This window comes from Oncorhynchus mykiss, chromosome 18 (assembly GCF_057628025.1).
Source record: "Oncorhynchus mykiss isolate SJ-2025 chromosome 18, ASM5762802v1, whole genome shotgun sequence".
NCBI lineage: Eukaryota > Metazoa > Chordata > Actinopteri > Salmoniformes > Salmonidae > Oncorhynchus > Oncorhynchus mykiss.
Genome location: NC_143039.1, coordinates 51,310,404 through 51,329,472, shown reverse-complemented (window position 1 = coordinate 51,329,472; position 19,069 = coordinate 51,310,404). Strand labels below are relative to the sequence as shown.

The 19,069-nt window shown below is 44.0% G+C and overlaps 1 protein-coding gene across 1 annotated transcript in view; it reads left to right on the top strand.

Annotated features, from left to right (window-relative positions):
• The first annotated feature begins 1,512 nt into the window (after positions 1-1,512).
• LOC110496335 (uncharacterized) overlaps positions 1,513-19,069 on the top strand; it is a 67,005-nt gene continuing 49,448 nt past the window's right edge. The window contains exon 1 of the mRNA XM_021572158.3: positions 1,513-19,069. This exon is cut by the window's right edge and continues 47,079 nt beyond it. Within this exon, the coding sequence (XP_021427833.3) occupies positions 4,290-19,069 (14,780 nt within the window). The 5' untranslated portion in view covers positions 1,513-4,289.

The following is a 19,069-nucleotide window of genomic DNA, read 5'->3' as shown; positions in this document are numbered from 1 at the left end:
ATAATGTTTGAAAAAGCTTATTCATTCACATATTTGTATGTGTTATTATATTTTATTGTGTACTAGATCATATGTGTTGACATAAATAAACAATTCCAGGTGAAAGCCAAAGGTCATAGCTTTCAAAAGTCATAGCGAAACAGTGCAACACGTCTATCAGCTCAACTGGTTAACTGCTACAAAGTAATATAATTACAACAAATAAAGGTTAACTTATTTGTTTTCGCTGTCCAGTGGTGCATTTGATTTGCAAACTCATCACATGATCAGTGTCCCGTCAGCAACACTAAAAATGTATTTCCAGATCACGGAATTTCAGAAATGTTCTAAATAAAAGTCCCCCACGTAGTAGTAGAAAAGTGTCAATAATCATATGAAAAATAATTGTTTACACATTAACAATGTTTCATATGTGTTCATTTTTAAGTGACATTTGTTTAAATTTGGGTTTTGTTCCAAAATAAAATAAATGCTCCCAATGCGAATCCCTGTATACGGAATACTGTACATATTGGGCTTAGAGCAAGAACTATTCTGGGTGCCGCAGTAAAAGTATTGTAGAAAATATTCAGTATGGTCCGTAGAATGTATACAGTATATGGTGTCATTTCATGGGGCTCTGAATAATTCAAATCAAATCAAATCAAATACGGAGTGTTGCTGACCTTATACTCCACCCATTCCATTTGCGACGAATCACATCACGTGTGCTTACTGAAAACCCGCTAACCAAACAACAGTGCAGGACATGCTCACTGAATTAAAGGGCAACTACACTCAAAAAAAAGTTTCTTAGATTTTTCCCAGACCTCAAAAGTCATACCCTGATGTGGTTTAAGCATTGTTCTGAATGTTGATCTAATTTTGTTGTTTTTCTATAATTAAAAAAAAGTGTGAAAAAAACAGAAACAAATAGGGGAAATCCGAAACCTGGAAAAACAAAACCAAGAAAATGGAATTTGGGAAAAAAGCAACTATCCCTACAACAACAAAAGCCTAAATTAGTTCAGGAGTAAAAACATCACATAACACATAATCACATAATAAGTTGCATGGACTCACTCTGTGTGCTATAATAAATCAAATCTAATTTTATGGGTCACATACACATGGTTAGCAGATGTTATTGTGAGTGTTGCGAAATGCTTGTACTTCTAGTTCCGACAGTGCAGCCACATCTAACAAGTAATCAAACAATTCCACAGCAACTACCTAATGCACATAAATCTAAGTAAAGGAATGGAATAAGAATATATAAATGTATGGGTGAGCAATGACAGAGCGGCATAGGCAAGATGCAATAGATGGTATAAAATACAATATATACATACTATGAGATGAGTAATGCAAGATATGTAAACATTATTTAAGTGGCATTATTAAAGTGACTAGTGATCCTTTTCTTAAAATGGCCAAGGATTTCAAGTCTGTATGTAGGCAGCAGCATCACTGTGTTAGTGATGGCTGTTTATCAATCTGATGGCCTTGAGATAGAAGCTGTTTCTCGGTCCCAGCTTTGATGCACCTGGACTGACCTCGCCTTCTGGATGGTAGTGGGGTGAACAGGCAGTGGCTCGGGTGGTGGTTGACCTTGCTGATAATTTTGGCCTTCCTGTGACACCGGGTGTTGTAGGTGTCCTGGAGGGCGGGCAGTTTGGAAGACCCATTTGTGACCAAACTTTAAATTCCTGACTGATGTCTTGAGATGTTGCTTCAATATATCCACATCATTTTCCTTCCTCATGATGCCATCTATTTTGTGAAGTGCACCAGTCTCTCCTACAGCAAAGCACCCCCACAACATGATGCTGCCACTCCCGTGCTTCACGGTTGGGATGGTGTTATTCGGCTTGCAAGCCTCCCGCTTCTTGCTCCAAACATAGCGATGGTCATTATGGCCAAACAGCTCTATTTTTGTTTCATCAGACCAGAGGACATTTCTCAAAAAAGTACGATCTTTGTCTCCATGTGCAGTTGCAAACCGTAGTCTGGCTTTTTTATGGTGGTTTTGGAGTAGTGGCTTCTTCCATGTGAGCGGCCTTTCAGGTTATGTCGATATAGAACTCGTTTTACTGTGGATATAGATACTTTTGTACTTCTTTTCCTCCATCATCTTCACAAGGTCCTTTGCTGCTGTTCTGGGATTGATTTGCACTTTTCGCACAAGTACGTTCATCTCTAGGAGACAGAATGCGTCTCCTTCCTGAGCGGGATGACGGCTGTGTTTATACTTGCGTACTATTGTTAGTACAGATGAACGCAGTACCTTCAGGCGTTTGGAAATTGCTCCCCAGGATGAACCAGTCTTGTGGGGGTCTACAATTATTTTTCTGAGGTCTTGGCTGATTTATTTGGATTATCCTATGATGTCAAGCAAAGAGGCACTGAGGTTGAAGGTCGGCCTTGAAATACATCCACAGGTACACCGCCAATTGACTCAAATTATGTCAATTAGTCTATCAGAAGCTTCTAAAGCCATGACATAATTCTGGCATTTTCCAAGCTGTTTCAAGGCACAGTCAACTTAGTGTATGTAAACTTCTGACCCACTGGAATTGTGATACAGTGAATTATAAGATCTGTCTGTAAATAATTGTTGGCAAAATGACTTGTGTCATGCAGAAAGTAGATGTCCTAAAGGACTTGCCAAAACTATAGTTTGTTAACAAGAAATTTGTGGAGTGGTTGAAAAACGAGTTTTAATGACTCCAACCTAAGTGTATGTAAACTTCCGACTTAAACTGTATGTAAAAGGCATTTGTGACCCATTTTAGGAAACTATGCATATGTAGTGGGGTCACTACTTCAAAGGAGAGCCGTTTGAACGTAAACTTTAAAAAAAAAAATCAAAATGCGTATTCTGCCAGAAATGCCTTCTGAAACGTGAACTTTCTTGAGTCTTAATAACAAACTTGTATGCCATCTATCAATATGAATACAATTGTTAAATTACGAGGCTAGTTGGTAAAGCCACAGATTAGCTGAGATAATGAGTGGGCTGGACATGCCGAGAGATGAGTTTGGATTGGTCTGCCATATAGTACGCTTCTGACTATTTGAGCTGGTCAGTATGTCTAGGTAATCCTGTCTAATGCGGCATTTAATTTTTTTTTTTTTGCGTAGTAAAACTATATTCTGATTTATTTAACACTTTTTTGCTTACTACATGATTCCATATTTGTTATTTCATAGTTTTGATGTCTTCACTATTGTTCTACATTGTATATGGTAAAAATAAAGAAAAAGCCTTGAATGAGTAGGTGTGTTCAAACTTTGACTGGTACTATATGTCTTATGAATGACTAAAGGTGTCTGACTTCATAGTAGGTACAGCATCATATGATATAAAGCATTTATGTATGTGTTATGAATGACCAAAGGAGTCTGACTTTAAAGTAAGTACAGCTTCATCACAAAGTCAGACACCTTCAGTCATTCATAACACATTCATAAAGACTATACACATAACGCCATCATGCAATATAGTCTTAAAGAGAATATGTTATGAATGACCAAAGGTGATCACTTCAAATTTTGTAAATGTGATATTTCAGTTTATATTTGTAATAAATGTAAAAAAAAAAATTTTTTGCATTGTCATTACAGAGTATTGTGTGTAGATTGATGAGGGGGGAAAAAACAATTTAATCCAGTTTAGAATAAGGATGTAACCTAACAAAATGTGGAAAGAGACAAGGGGTCTGAAAACTTTCCAAATGCACTGTAGTGGGTTACGTCACATTTGGCATGAGTAATTATGTCACAGAGTTATGCCACATTTATAAAACCTTATAAAGCATGACATACAGTCATAGATGCTTCTTAACACATTTATGTAGTGCTTTTGAAGTTATTATGAACATAATTTAATGCGGGAATACTTATGACTGATTATGACAAATGACATTAGGTGTTATATAGATGTTATGAAGTATTTCTGAAAGCATACATAACGACACATATAGTAAAGTTTGACCTAATGTACTTCAAAATCAATAAGGAGAGTGGCTACATATAATAATTATTTTGTTTACTCAAATATAAGTGGAATTTATAACATACTGCACGCATCTGATGAAGAGTAAGAGTAGAAAAATCGATACTGTACTATCAAATATACTAACCATTCATCTCATAAATCAGTGTTCGTATTCTGGAATATCCATGGAGTTTCGACAATAACCACAGCCTCCAGAAGAGCAGCTCCTTCAACAAGAGCTGCTTTAACAACCACAACTGCAGCTTCTAGGACCACATTAGCTCGAACAACAACCAAAAAAGCACCTCCTATGACACCAAACCTAGCTGCTTCCAGAACCAGAAAAGCAGCCCATACCACAACCACAACTGCAGCTCCTTGTAAAAAACATGTAGCTCATTTGACCAGCACAACTAAAGCAGCTAAAACGCCAACGAGATCTGCAACAACTGCAGCTCCTACAACAAAAACTTTAACTACAAAAACAAACCCAAAAATACCCAATACGGTAACAACTGCAGCATCTACTACGAAAATATTTGTCAATCCTGCGACCACTACAACTGCTGAAGCTACTACAACAACCACAACAGCAGCTCTAACAGCAACCAGAATTGAAGATCCTTCTAAAATAACCACAACAACATCCCCAACGACAACTGCAGCTCCTACGACCACTACAACTGTTGCAGTTCCTACAACACCAACTGCAGCTGCTTCCACAACCACTATCACAGCCCCTACTGCAACAACAACTGCAGCACCTACGACAACAACAACTTTAGCTACTATAGCCAGCACAACAGCAGCTGCTACGACAATCACTGCAGCTTCTATAACATCTACAACAAGCACAACAATACCCCCTATGGCAACAACTACAGCTTCTACAAAAACAACAATTTTAGATCCTGCAACCACTACAACTGCTGAAGGTACTACGACAACCCCAACATCAGCTCCTACGACACCAAAGGTAGCTGCTTCCTCAAGCACTACAGCAGCCCCTACTGAAACCAGAACTGAAAATCATTCTACAATAACCACAACAACATCCCCAACGACAACTGCAGCTCCTACTACAACAACTGGAGCTCTTCCTGCAACAACAACTGTAGCTGCATCCACAACCACTACTGCACCCCCTTCTGCAACAACAACTGCAGCTCCGACAACAACAACTTTATCTACTATAACCAGCATAACGGCAGCTCCTACAACAACCACTGCAGCTTTTACATCATCATCAGCAGCAGCTACTAATACAAAAAATGTAGATCCTTTTACCACTATAACTGCTGCAGCTCCTACGACAATCACAACTGAAGGTCCGACTACCATTTTAACTCCTACGACAACCACAACTGAAGCACCTACAGGAACCACAACAACAACTGTAGCACCTACGACAACCACAACAACATCCTTTTCGACAACTGCAGCTCCAACCACTGTAGCTCCTACAACGTCAATCAAAACTGCAGGACCTACTACCATTGTAAGCCCTACGACAAACACAAATGTAGCTCCTACAGCAACCACAACAGCAGCTAGTACAACAACTGGAGCTCCAACGACCACTACAACTGCAGCAGCTCAAACAACACCAACTGTAGCTGCATCCACAACCACTACTGCAACCCCTTCTGCAACAACAACTGCAGCTCAGACAACAACAACTTTATCTACTATAACCAGCATAACGACAGCTCCTACAACAACCACAGCAGCTTTTACATCATCATCAGCAGCAGCTACTAATACAAAAAATGTAGATCCTTTTACCACTACAACTGCTGCAGCTCCTACGACAATCACAACTGAAGCTGCTTCCACAACCACTACTGCAACCCCTACTGCAACCACAACTGAAGCTGCTTCCACAACCTCTACTGCAACCACAACTGAAGCTGCTTCCACAACCTCTACTGCAACCCCTACTGCAACCACAACTGAAGCTTCTTCTACAACAACTGTAGCACCTACGACAATCACAACAAAATCTCCTTTGACAACTACAGCTCCTACGACAACAACAGTAGCTCCTACAACGCCAATAACAACTGCAGGTCCTACTACCAATTTAACTCCTACGACAAGCACAAATGTAGCTCCTACAGCAACCACAACAGCAGCTAGTGCAACAACTGTAGCTCATATTACCACGACAAATGCAGCAACTACAACAGCAATCATAACAGCAGGTCCTACTACCATTATAACTCCGACAACAACTACAACTTCAGCTCCTACAGAAATCACAACTGTAGCTCCTACAAACCCCGCAATTGCAACTTCTACTACGACAACTGTAGCTCCTACGACCACAACAACTGCAGGAGGTCCTACAACCAAACCAGCAGCCACTAATGCAACAAGTACTGCACCTTCTACAACAACAACTTTAGGTACTATAGCAAGCACAACAGCAGCTGCAACTGCAGCTTCTACAACATCAAAAATAAGCCCAACAGAACCCCCTACAGCAACAAGTGCAGCTTCTACTACAAAAATAATTGTAGATCCTGTGACCACTACAACTGCTGAAGCTGCTACAACAACCACAACAGCAGCTCCTACAACACCAACTGTAGCTGCTTCCACAACCAGTACCACAGCCCCTACTGCAACCAGAACTGAAGATCCTTCTACAAAAACCATAACATCATCCCCTACGACAACTGCAGCTTCTACTACAACAGGAGCTCCTATAACCACTACAACTGCAGCAGCTCCCATAACAACAACTGTAGCTGCTTCCACAAGCACTACTGCACTCAATACTGCAACAACAACTGCAGCACCTACAACAACAACTTTAGCTAGTATAACAAGCATAACAGCAGCTCCAACGACAACCACTGCTGCAGCTACTAATACAAAAAATGTTGCTCCTACGACAATAACTGTAGATCCTGATACAACTACTACTGCTGAAGCTACTATGAAAACCACAACAGCAGATCCAACAACACCTGTACCTGCTTCCACAACCACTACTGCAACCCCAACTGCAACCACAACTGAAGCTTCTTCTACAACAACTGTAGCACCTACGACAACCACAACCACATCCCCTTCGACAACTGTAGCTCCTACAACGCCAATCACAACTGCAGGTCCTACTACCACTTTAACTCCTACGACAAGCACAAATGTAGCTCCTACAGCAACCACAACAGCAGCTAGTACAACAACTGTAACTCCTATGACCACTACAACAACTACAACAGCAACAGCAATCATAACTGCAGGTCCTACTACCAGTTTAAATCCTACAACAACCACAACTGTAGCTCCTATGACCACAAAAACTGCAGGAGCTCCTACAACAACTGTAGCTGCTTCCACAACCACTACAACATCCCCTACAACTCCAGCAACAACAGCTTCTACTACAACAACTGGAGCTCCTACGACCACTACAACTGCAGGAGCTCCTACAACAAAAGCTTTATCTGCTTCCAGAACCACTACAGCAGCCCCTACTGCAACAACAACTGCAGCTCCTTCAACAACAACTTTAGGTACTTTCGCAAGCACAACAGCAGCTGCTACGACAATCACTGCAGCTTCAATGACATCTACAACAAGCCCCACAATACCCCCTACGGCAACAGCTGCAGGTTCTACTACAACAACATCCCCTACGACAACTGCAGCTCCTACTATAACAACTGGAGCTGCTTCCACAACCACTACTGCACCCACTACTGCAACAACAACTGCAGCTCCTACAACAACAACTTTAGCTAGTATAACAAGCATAACAGCAGCTCCAATGACAACCACTGCAGCTTCTACTACATCTACAGCTACTAATACAAAAAATGTTGCTCCTACGACAACAAGAGCAGCTCCTATGACAATAACTGTAGATCATGTTACAACTGCTGCAGCTACTATGAAAACCACAACAGCAGCTCCAACAACAACACCTGTATCTGCTTCCACAACCACTACTGCAACCCCAACTGCAACCACAACTGAAGCTTCTTCTACAACAACTGTAGAACCTACGAAAACCACAACAACATCCCCTTCGACAACTGCAGCTCCTACGACAACAACAATAGCTCCTACAACGCCAATCCCATCTACAGGTCCTACGACAACCAGAACTGTAGCTCCTACAGCAACTACAACAGCAGCTAGTACAACAACTGTAGCTCCTATGACCACTACAACTGCAGCAACTACAACAGCAATAATAGCTGCAGGTCCTACTACCATTTTAACCCCGACAACAACCACAAATTCAGCTCCTACAGAAATCACAACTGTAGCTCCTACAACCCTCGCAATGTCAGCTTCTACTATAATACCTGCAGCCCCTACGATATCTACAACTGCAACAGCTCCTACAACAACAACTGTAGCTGCTTCCACAACCACTACTGCAGCCCCTACTGCAACAACAACTGCAGCTCCTTCAACAACAACTTTTGCTAGTTTAACAAGCATAACAGCAGCTCCAACGACAACCACTGCAGCTTCTACTACATCTACTAATACAAAAAATGTTGCTCATACGACAACAAGAGCGGCTCCTATGACAATAACTGTAGATCCTGTTACAACTACTACTGCTGAAGCTACTACGAAAACCACAACAGCAGCTCCAACAACACCTGTAGCTGCTTCCACAACCACTACTGCAACCCCTACTGCAACCACAACTGAAGTTTCTTCTACAACAACTATAGCACCTACGACAACCACAACCACATCCCAGTCGACTACTGCAGCTCCTACGACAACAACTGTAGCTCCAACAACGCCAATCACAACTGCAGGTCCTACTACCATTTTAACTCCTACGACAAGCACAAATGTAGCTCCTACAGCAACCACAACAGCAGCTAGTACAACAACTGTAACTCCTATGACCACTACAACAACTACAACAGCAATCATAACTGCAGTTCCTACTACCAATTTAACTGCTACAACAACCACAACTGTAGCTCCTACAGAAATCACAACTGTAGCTCCTATGACCACTACAACTGCAGGAGCTCCTACAACAAAAGCTGTATCTGCTTCCAGAACCACTACTGCAGCCCCTACTGCAACAACAACTTTAGGTACTTTCGCAAGCACAACAGCAGCTGCTACGACAATCACTGCAGCTTCAATGACATCTACAACAAGCCCCACAATACCCCCTACAGCAACAACTGCAGGTTCTACTACAACAACATCCAATAAGACAACTGCAGCTTCTACTATAACAACTGAAGCTGCTTCCACAACCACTACTGCACCCACTACTGCAACAACAACTGCAGGTTCTACTACAACAACATCCCCTAAGACAACTGCAGCTTCTACTATAACAACTGGAGCTGCTTCCACAACCACTACTGCACCCACTTCTGCAACAACAACTGCAGTTCCGACAACAACAACTTTAGCTAGTATAACAAGCACAACAGCAGCTCCAACGACAACCAATGCAGCTTCTACTACATCTACAGCTACTAAAACAAAACATGTTGCTCCTACGACAACAAAAGCAGCTCCTATGACAATAACTGTAGATCCTGTTACAACTGCTGCAGCTACTATGAAAACCACAACAGCAGCTCCAACAACAACACCTGTAGCTGCTTCCACAACCATTACTGCAACCCCTACTGCAACCACAACTGAAGCTTCTTCTACAACAACTGTAGCACCTACGAAAACCACAACAACATCCCCTTCGACAACTGCAGCTCCTATGACAACAACAGTAGCTCCTACAACGCCAATCCCATCTGCAGGTTCTACTACCAGTTTAACTCCTACGACAAACAGAACTGTAGCTCCTACAGCAACCACAACAGCAGCTAGTACAACAACTGTAGCTCCTATGACCACTACAACTGCAGCAACTACAACAGCAATCCTAGCTGCAGGTCCTACTACCATTTTAACCCCGACAACAACCACAACTTCAGCTCCTACAGAAATCACAACTGTAGCTCATTCAACCCCCGCAATTACAGCTTCTACTATAACAACTGTAGCTCCTACGATAACTACAACTGCAGCAGCTCCTACAACAACAACTGTAGCTGCTTCCACAACCACTACTGCAGCCCCTACTGCAATAACAAGTGCAGCTCCTACTACAACAACAAACACAACAACGGCTCATTCGACAACCACTGCAGCTCCTACTACAATCACAACAACTGCAACTCCTACGACAACTACAACTGCAGCTACAACAAATGTTTTACTTACGACACTCACAACTGTAGCTCCTACTACCACAACTGCAGCTCCTGCTGTGGATGTTATGATAACAACTGTACCTACAACCACTACATCTGCAGCACCTACTATGATAACCACAGCTACAACTACAAAAAATGTAGCTCCTTTGACAACCACAACTGCAGCACCTTCTACAGTAACTGAAGCTCCTACAATAGGCACAACAGAAGCTCCTAGGACAATAATTTTAGTTCCTACAACAACGACCATCAGAACTGAAGCTCTTAAGACAATTACAAATGCAGCTCCTACCTCAAATGTAGCTCCTACGGCAAAAACAGTAGCTTTTACGACAGCAATTGTAGCTCCTACAACCAATATATATGCAAATCCTTCTACAACAACTGTATCTCCATTGACAACCACAACTGCAGCTCCCACTATAACCACAAATGCAGCTCTATCTACAACAACTGTAGCTCCTACGACCATTACAACTTCAAAACCTACAACGACAACCACAAGTGCAGCTCCTGCAACAAAAACTGTAGCTGCTTTAACAACCACAACTGAAGCTTCTAGGACCACTTTAGCTCCAACGACAACCACAAGTGCAGCTCCATCTACAACAACTGTAGCTCCTACAACCATTAATACTTCAAAACCTACAATGACAATCACAACTGCAGCCTCTAGGACGACTTTAGCCCCTACAACAACGACAAAAGCAGCTCCTATGAAAACCCTAGCTGCTTCTAAAACCACAAAAGCGGCCCATACCACAACCACAATTCATTGTAAAAAACCTGGAGCTCATTTGACCAGCACAACTAAAGCAGTTACTACGACAACGAGATCTGCAGTAACTAAAACAACTAAAGTTCCAACCACCACAACTCCAGCAACTACTACGACAACCAAAACTGTAGCTCCTACAACAATAACTTCAGCTTCTTCTACAACAACTATAGCACCTAAAACAACCACAAAAATCTCCCCTTCGACAACTGTAGCTCCAACAACGCCAATCACAACTGAAGCTCCTACTACCATTTTAACTCCGAGGACAACCACAACTGTAGCACCTACAGCAACAACAAAAACAACTGTAGCACCTACGACAACCACAACAACATCGTTTTCGACAACTAAAGCTACAACTACAACACCTGTAGCTCCTACAGCGCCAATCACAACTGCAGGACCTACTACCATGGTAAGTCCTACGACAACCACAAATGTAGCTCCTACATCAACCACAACAGCAGCTAGTACAAAAAATGTATCTCCCACGATCACTACAACTGCAGCAGCACCAACTGTAGCTGCATCCACAACCACTACAGCAGCCCCTATGGCAACAACAACTCTAGCTCATACAACAACAACAACTTTAGCTACAATAGCAAGCACAACAGCAGCTGCTACGACAACCACTGCAGCTTCTATAACATCTACAACAAGCGCAACAATACCCGCTACGGCAACAACTACAGCTTCTACAACAACAAAAATTGTAGATCCTGCGACCACCACAAATGATGCAGCTACTACGACAACCACAGCTCCTACAACTCCAACTGTAGCTTCTTCCACAAGAACAAGTGCAGCCCCTACTGCTACACCAACAGAAGTTTCTTCTACAACAACTGTGGAAACTACGACTACCACAACAACATCCCCTACGAGAACTGCAGCTCCTACTACAACTACCGTAGCTCCTACGGCCACTACAGCAGCAGCTCCTACGGCCACAACAACAACTGAAGCTGCTTCCACAAGCACTACTGAAGCCCCTACTGCAACCACAACTGAAGCTTCTTCTACAACAACTATAGCACCTACGACAACATCCCCTTTGACAACTGCAGCTCCTACTACAACAACTGTAGCTGCTTCCACAACCACTACTGCATTACCTACTGCAACCACGACTACAGCTTCTTCCAAAACAACTACCGCAGCCCTTACTGCAACCACAACTGAAGCTTCTTCTACAACAACTACTGCAGCCCTTACTGGAACCACAACTGAAGCTTCTTCTAAAACAACTATAGCACCTACGACAACCACAACAATCTCCCCTTCGACAACTGTAGCTCCAACAACGCCAATCACAACTGAAGGCCCAACTACCATTTTAACTCCTATGACAACCACAACTGTAGCACCTACAGCAACCACAACAACAACTGTAGCACCTACGACAACCACAACAATCTCCCTTTCGACAACTGTAGCTCCAACAACGCCAATCACAACTGAAGGTCCTACTACCATTGTAAGTCCTACGACAAACACAAATGTAGCTCCTACAGCAACCACAACAGCAACTAGTACAACAACTGGAGCTCCAACGACCACTACAACTGCAGCAGCTCAAACAACACCAACTGTAGCTGCATCCACAACCACGATTGCAGCCCCTATGGCAACAACAACTCTAGCTCATACAACAACAACTGAAGCTGCAATAGCAAGCACAACAGAAGCTGCTACGAAAACCACTGCAGCTATTATAACATCTACAACTACAGCTTCTACTACGACAAAAATTGTAGATCCTGCGACAACCACACATTATGAACCTACAACAACAACCACAGCTCCTACAACTCATACTGTAGCTTCTTCCACAAGAACAAGTGCAACCCCTACTGCAACCACAACAGAAGCTTATTCTACAACAACTGTAGAAACTACAACTACCACAACAACATCCCCTACGACAACTGCAGCTCCTACTACAACCACCGGAGCACCGACGGCCACTTCAACAGCAGCAGCTCTTACAACAACAACTGAAGCTGCTTCCACAAGCACTACTGCAGCCCCTACTGCAACCACAACTGAAGCTTCTTCTACAAAAACTATAGCACCTACGACAACATCCCCTTTGACAACTGCAGCTCCTACTACAACAACTGTAGCTGCTTCCACAACCACTACTGCAGCCCCTACTGCAACTACAACTGAAGCTTCTTCTACAACAACTATAGCACCTACGACAACATCCCCTTTGACAACTGCAGCTCCTACTACAACAACTGTAGCTGCTTCCACAACCACTACTGCATTACCTATTGCAACCACGACTGCAGCTTCTTCCACAACCACTACTGCATCCCTTACTGCAACCACAACTGAAGCTTCATCTACAACAACTACTGCAGCCCTTACTGGAACCACAACTGAAGCTTCTTCTAAAACAACTATAGCACCTACGACAACATCCCCTTTGACAACTGCAGCTCCTACTACAACAACTGTAGCTGCTTCCACAAGCACTACTGCATTACCTATTGCAACCATGACTGCAGCTTCTTCCACAACCACTACTGAGGCTCTTACTGCAACCACGACTGAAGCTTCTTCCACAACCACTACTGCAGCCCTTACTGGAACCACAACTGAAGCTTCTTCTAAAACAACTATAGCACCTACGACAACCACAACAATCTCCCATTCGACAACTGTAGCTCCAACAACGCCAATCACAACCGAAGGTCCTACTACCATTTTAACTCCTACGACAAACACAACTATAGCACCTACAGCAACCACAACAACAACGGTAGCACCTACGACAAAAACAACATCATTTTCGACAACTGTAGCTCCAACAACTGTAGCTCCTACAACGCCAATCAAAACTGCAGGACCTACTACCATTGTAAGTCCTACGACAACCACAAATGTAGCTCCTACAGCAACCACAACAGCAGCTAGTACAACAAATGTTGCTCCAACGATCACTACAACTACAGCAGCACCAACTGTAGGTGCATCCACAACCACTACTGCAGCCCCTATGGCAACAACAACTCTAGCTACAATAGCAAGCGCAACAGCAGCTGCTACGACAACCACTGCAGCTTCTATAACATCTACAACAAGCGCAACAGTAACCCCTACGGCAACAACTACAGCTTCTTCTACGACAAAAATTGTAGATCCTGCGACCACCACAAATGATGCAGCTACTACAACAACCACAGCTCCTACAACTCCAACTGTAGCTTCTTCCACAAGGACAAGTGCAGCCCCTACTGCAACCACAACAGAAGCTTCTTCTACAACAGCTGTAGAAACTACGACGACCACAACAACATCCCCTACGACAACTGCAGCTCCTACTACAACCACCGGAGCTCCTACGGCCACTTCAACAGCAGCAGCTCTTACAACAACAACTGAAGCTGCTTCCACAAGCACTACTGCAGCCCCTACTGCAACCACAACTGAAGCTTCTTCGACAACAACTATAGCACCTACGACAACATCCCCTTCGACAACTGCAGCTCCTACTACAACTGAAGCTGCTTCCACAACCACTACTGCATTACCTACTGCAACCACGACTGAAGCTGCTTCCACAAGCACTACTGCAGCCCTTACTGGAACCACAACTGAAGATTCTTCTAAAACAACTATAGCACCTACGACAACCACAACAATCTCCCCTTCGACAACTGTAGCTCCAACAACGCCAATCACAACCGAAGGTCCTACTACCATTTTAACTCCTACGACAGCCACAAATGTAGCTCCTACAGCAACCACAACAGCAGCTAGTACAACAAATGTTGATCCAACGATCACTACAACTACAGCAGCACCAACTGTAGGTGCATCCACAACCACTACTGCAGCCCCTATGGCAACAACAACTCTAGCTACAATAGCAAGCACAACAGCAGCTGCTACGACAACCACTGCAGCTTCTATAACATCTACAACAAGCGCAACAGTAACCCCTACGGCAACAACTACAGCTTCTTCTACGACAAAAATTGTAGATCCTGCGACCACCACAAATGATGCAGCTACTACAACAACCACAGCTCCTACAACTCCAACTGTAGCTTCTTCCACAAGGACAAGTGCAGCCCCTACTGCAACCACAACAGAAGCTTCTTCTACAACAGTTGTAGAAACTACGACGGCCACAACAACATACCCTACGACAACTGCAGCTCCTACTACAACCACCGGAGCTCCTAAGGCCACTTCAACAGCAGCAGCTCTTACAACAACAACTGAAGCTGCTTCCACAAGCACTACTGCAGCCCCTACTGCAACCACAACTGAAGCTTCTTCGACAACAACTATAGCACCTACGACAACATCCCCTTCGACAACTGCAGCTCCTACTACAACTGTAGCTGCTTCCACAACCACTACTGCATTACCTACTACAACCACGACTGCAGCTTCTTCCACAACCACTACTGCAGCCCTTACTGCAACCACAGCTGAAGCTTCTTCTACAACAACTACTGCAGCCCTTACTGGAACCACAACTGAAGCTTCTTCGACAACAACTATAGCACCTATGACAACATCCCCTTTGACAACTGCGGCTCCTACAGCAACAACTGAAGCTGCTTCCACAAGCACTACTTCAGCCCCTACTGCAACCACAGCTGAAGCTTCTTCTACAACAACTACTGCAGCCCTTACTGGAACCACAACTGAAGCTTCTTCTAAAACAACTATAGCACCTACGACAACCACAACAATCTCCACTTCGACAACTGTAGCTCCAACAATGCCAATCACAACCGAAGGTCCTACTACCATTTTAACTCCTACGACAACCACAAATGTAGCTCCTACAGCAACCACAACAGCAGCTAGTACAACAAATGTTGCTCCAACGATCACTACAACTACAGCAGCACCAACTGTAGGTGCATCCACAACCACTACTGCAGCCCCTATGGCAACAACAACTCTAGCTACAATAGCAAGCACAACAGCAGCTGCTACGACAACCACTGCAGCTTCTATAACATCTACAACAAGCGCAACAGTAACCTCTACGGCAACAACTACAGCTTCTTCTACGACAAAAATTGTAGATCCTGCGACCACCACAAATGATGCAGCTACTACAACAACCACAGCTCCTACAACTCCAACTGTAGCTTCTTCCGCAAGTACAAGTGCAGCCCCTACTGCAACCACAACAGAAGCTTCTTCTACAACAGTTGTAGAAACTACGATGACCACAAAAACATCCCCTACGACAACTGCAGCTCCTACTACAACCACCGGAGCTCCTACGGCCACTTCAACAGCAGCAGCTCTTACAACAACAACTGAAGCTGCTTCCACAAGCACTACTGCAGCCCCTACTGCAACCACAACTGAAGCTTCTTCGACAACAACTATAGCACCTACGACAACATCCCCTTCGACAACTGCAGCTCCTACTACAACTGAAGCTGCTTCCACAACCACTACTGCATTACCTACTGCAACCACGACTGAAGCTGCTTCCACAAGCACTACTGCAGCCCTTACTGGAACCACAACTGAAGATTCTTCTAAAACAACTATAGCACCTACGACAACCACAACAATCTCCCCTTCGACAACTGTAGCTCCAACAACGCCAATCACAACCGAAGGTCCTACTACCATTTTAACTCCTACGACAACCACACCTACAGCAACCACAAAAACAACGGTAGCACCTACGACAAAAACAACATCCTTTTCGACAACTGCAGCTCCAACAACTGTAGCTCCTACAACGCCAATCAAAACTGCAGGACCTACTACCATTGTAAGTCCTACGACAAACACAAATGTAGCTCCTACAGCAACCACAACAGCAGCTAGTACAACAAATGTTGATCCAACGATCACTACAACTACAGCAGCACCAACTGTAGGTGCATCCACAACCACTACTGCAGCCCCTATGGCAACAACAACTCTAGCTACAATAGCAAGCACAACAGCAGCTGCTACGACAACCACTGCAGCTTCTATAACATCTACAACAAGCGCAACAGTAACCTCTACGGCAACAACTACAGCTTCTTCTACGACAAAAATTGTAGATCCTGCGACCACCACAAATGATGCAGCTACTACAACAACCACAGCTCCTACAACTCCAACTGTAGCTTCTTCCACAAGAACAAGTGCAGCCCCTACTGCAACCACAACAGAAGCTTCTTCTACAACAGTTGTAGAAACTACGACGACCACAACAACATCCCCTACGACAACTGCAGCTCCTACTACAACCACCGGAGCTCCTACGGCCACTTCAACAGCAGCAGCTCTTACAACAACAACTGAAGCTGCTTCCACAAGCACTACTGCAGCCCCTACTGCAACCACAACTGAAGCTTCTTCGACAACAACTATAGCACCTACGACAACATCCCCTTCGACAACTGCAGCTCCTACTACAACTGAAGCTGCTTCCACAACCACTACTGCATTACCTACTGCAACCACGGCTGAAGCTGCTTCCACAAGCACTACTGCAGCCCTTACTGGAACCACAACTGAAGCTTCTTCTAAAACAACTATAGCACCTACGACAACCACAACAATCTCCCCTTCGACAACTGTAGCTCCAACAACGCCAATCACAACCGAAGGTCCTACTACCATTTTAACTCCTACGACAACCACACCTACAGCAACCACAAAAACAACGGTAGCACCTACGACAAAAACAACATCCTTTTCGACAACTGCAGCTCCAACAACTGTAGCTCCTACAACGCCAATCAAAACTGCAGGACCTACTACCATTGTAAGTCCTACGACAAACACAAATGTAGCTCCTACAGCAACCACAACAGCAGCTAGTACAACAAATGTTGATCCAACGATCACTACAACTACAGCAGCACCAACTGTAGGTGCATCCACAACCACTACTGCAGCCCCTATGGCAACAACAACTCTAGCTACAATAGCAAGCACAACAGCAGCTGCTACGACAACCACTGCAGCTTCTATAACATCTACAACAAGCGCAACAGTAACCTCTACGGCAACAACTACAGCTTCTTCTACGACAAAAATTGTAGATCCTGCGACCACCACAAATGATGCAGCTACTACAACAACCACAGCTCCTACAACTCCAACTGTAGCTTCTTCCACAAGAACAAGTGCAGCCCCTACTGCAACCACAACAGAAGCTTCTTCTACAACAGTTGTAGAAACTACGACGACCACAACAACATCCCCTACGACAACTGCAGCTCCTACTACAACCACCGGAGCTCCTACGGCCACTTCAACAGCAGCAGCTCTTACAACAACAACTGAAGCTGCTTCCACAAGCACTACTGCAGCCCCTACTGCAACCACAACTGAAGCTTCTTCGACAACAACTATAGCACCTACGACAACATCCCCTTCGACAACTGCAGCTCCTACTACAACTGAAGCTGCTTCCACAACCACTACTGCATTACCTACTGCAACCACGACTGAAGCTGCTTCCACAAGCACTACTGCAGCCCTTACTGGAACCACAACTGAAGCTTCTTCTAAAACAACTATAGCACCTACGACAACCACAACAATCTCCCCTTCGACAACTGTAGCTCCAACAACGCCAATCACAACCGAAGGTCCTACTACCATTTTAACTCCTACGACAACCACACCTACAGCAACCACAAAAACAACGGTAGCACCTACGACAAAAACAACATCCTTTTCGACAAATGCAGCTCCAACAACTGTAGCTCCTACAACGCCAATCAAAACTGCAGGACCTACTACCATTGTAAGTCCTACGACAAACACAAATGTAGCTCCTACAGCAACCACAACAGCAGCTAGTACAACAAATGTTGATCCAACGATCACTACAACTACAGCAGCACCAACTGTAGGTGCATCCACAACCACTACTGCAGCCCCTATGGCAACAACAACTCTAGCTACAATAGCAAGCACAACAGCAGCTGCTACGACAACCACTGCAGCTTCTATAACATCTACAACAAGCGCAACAGTAACCTCTACGGCAACAACTACAGCTTCTTCTACGACAAAAATTGTAGATCCTGCGACCACCACAAATGATGCAGCTACTACAACAACCACAGCTCC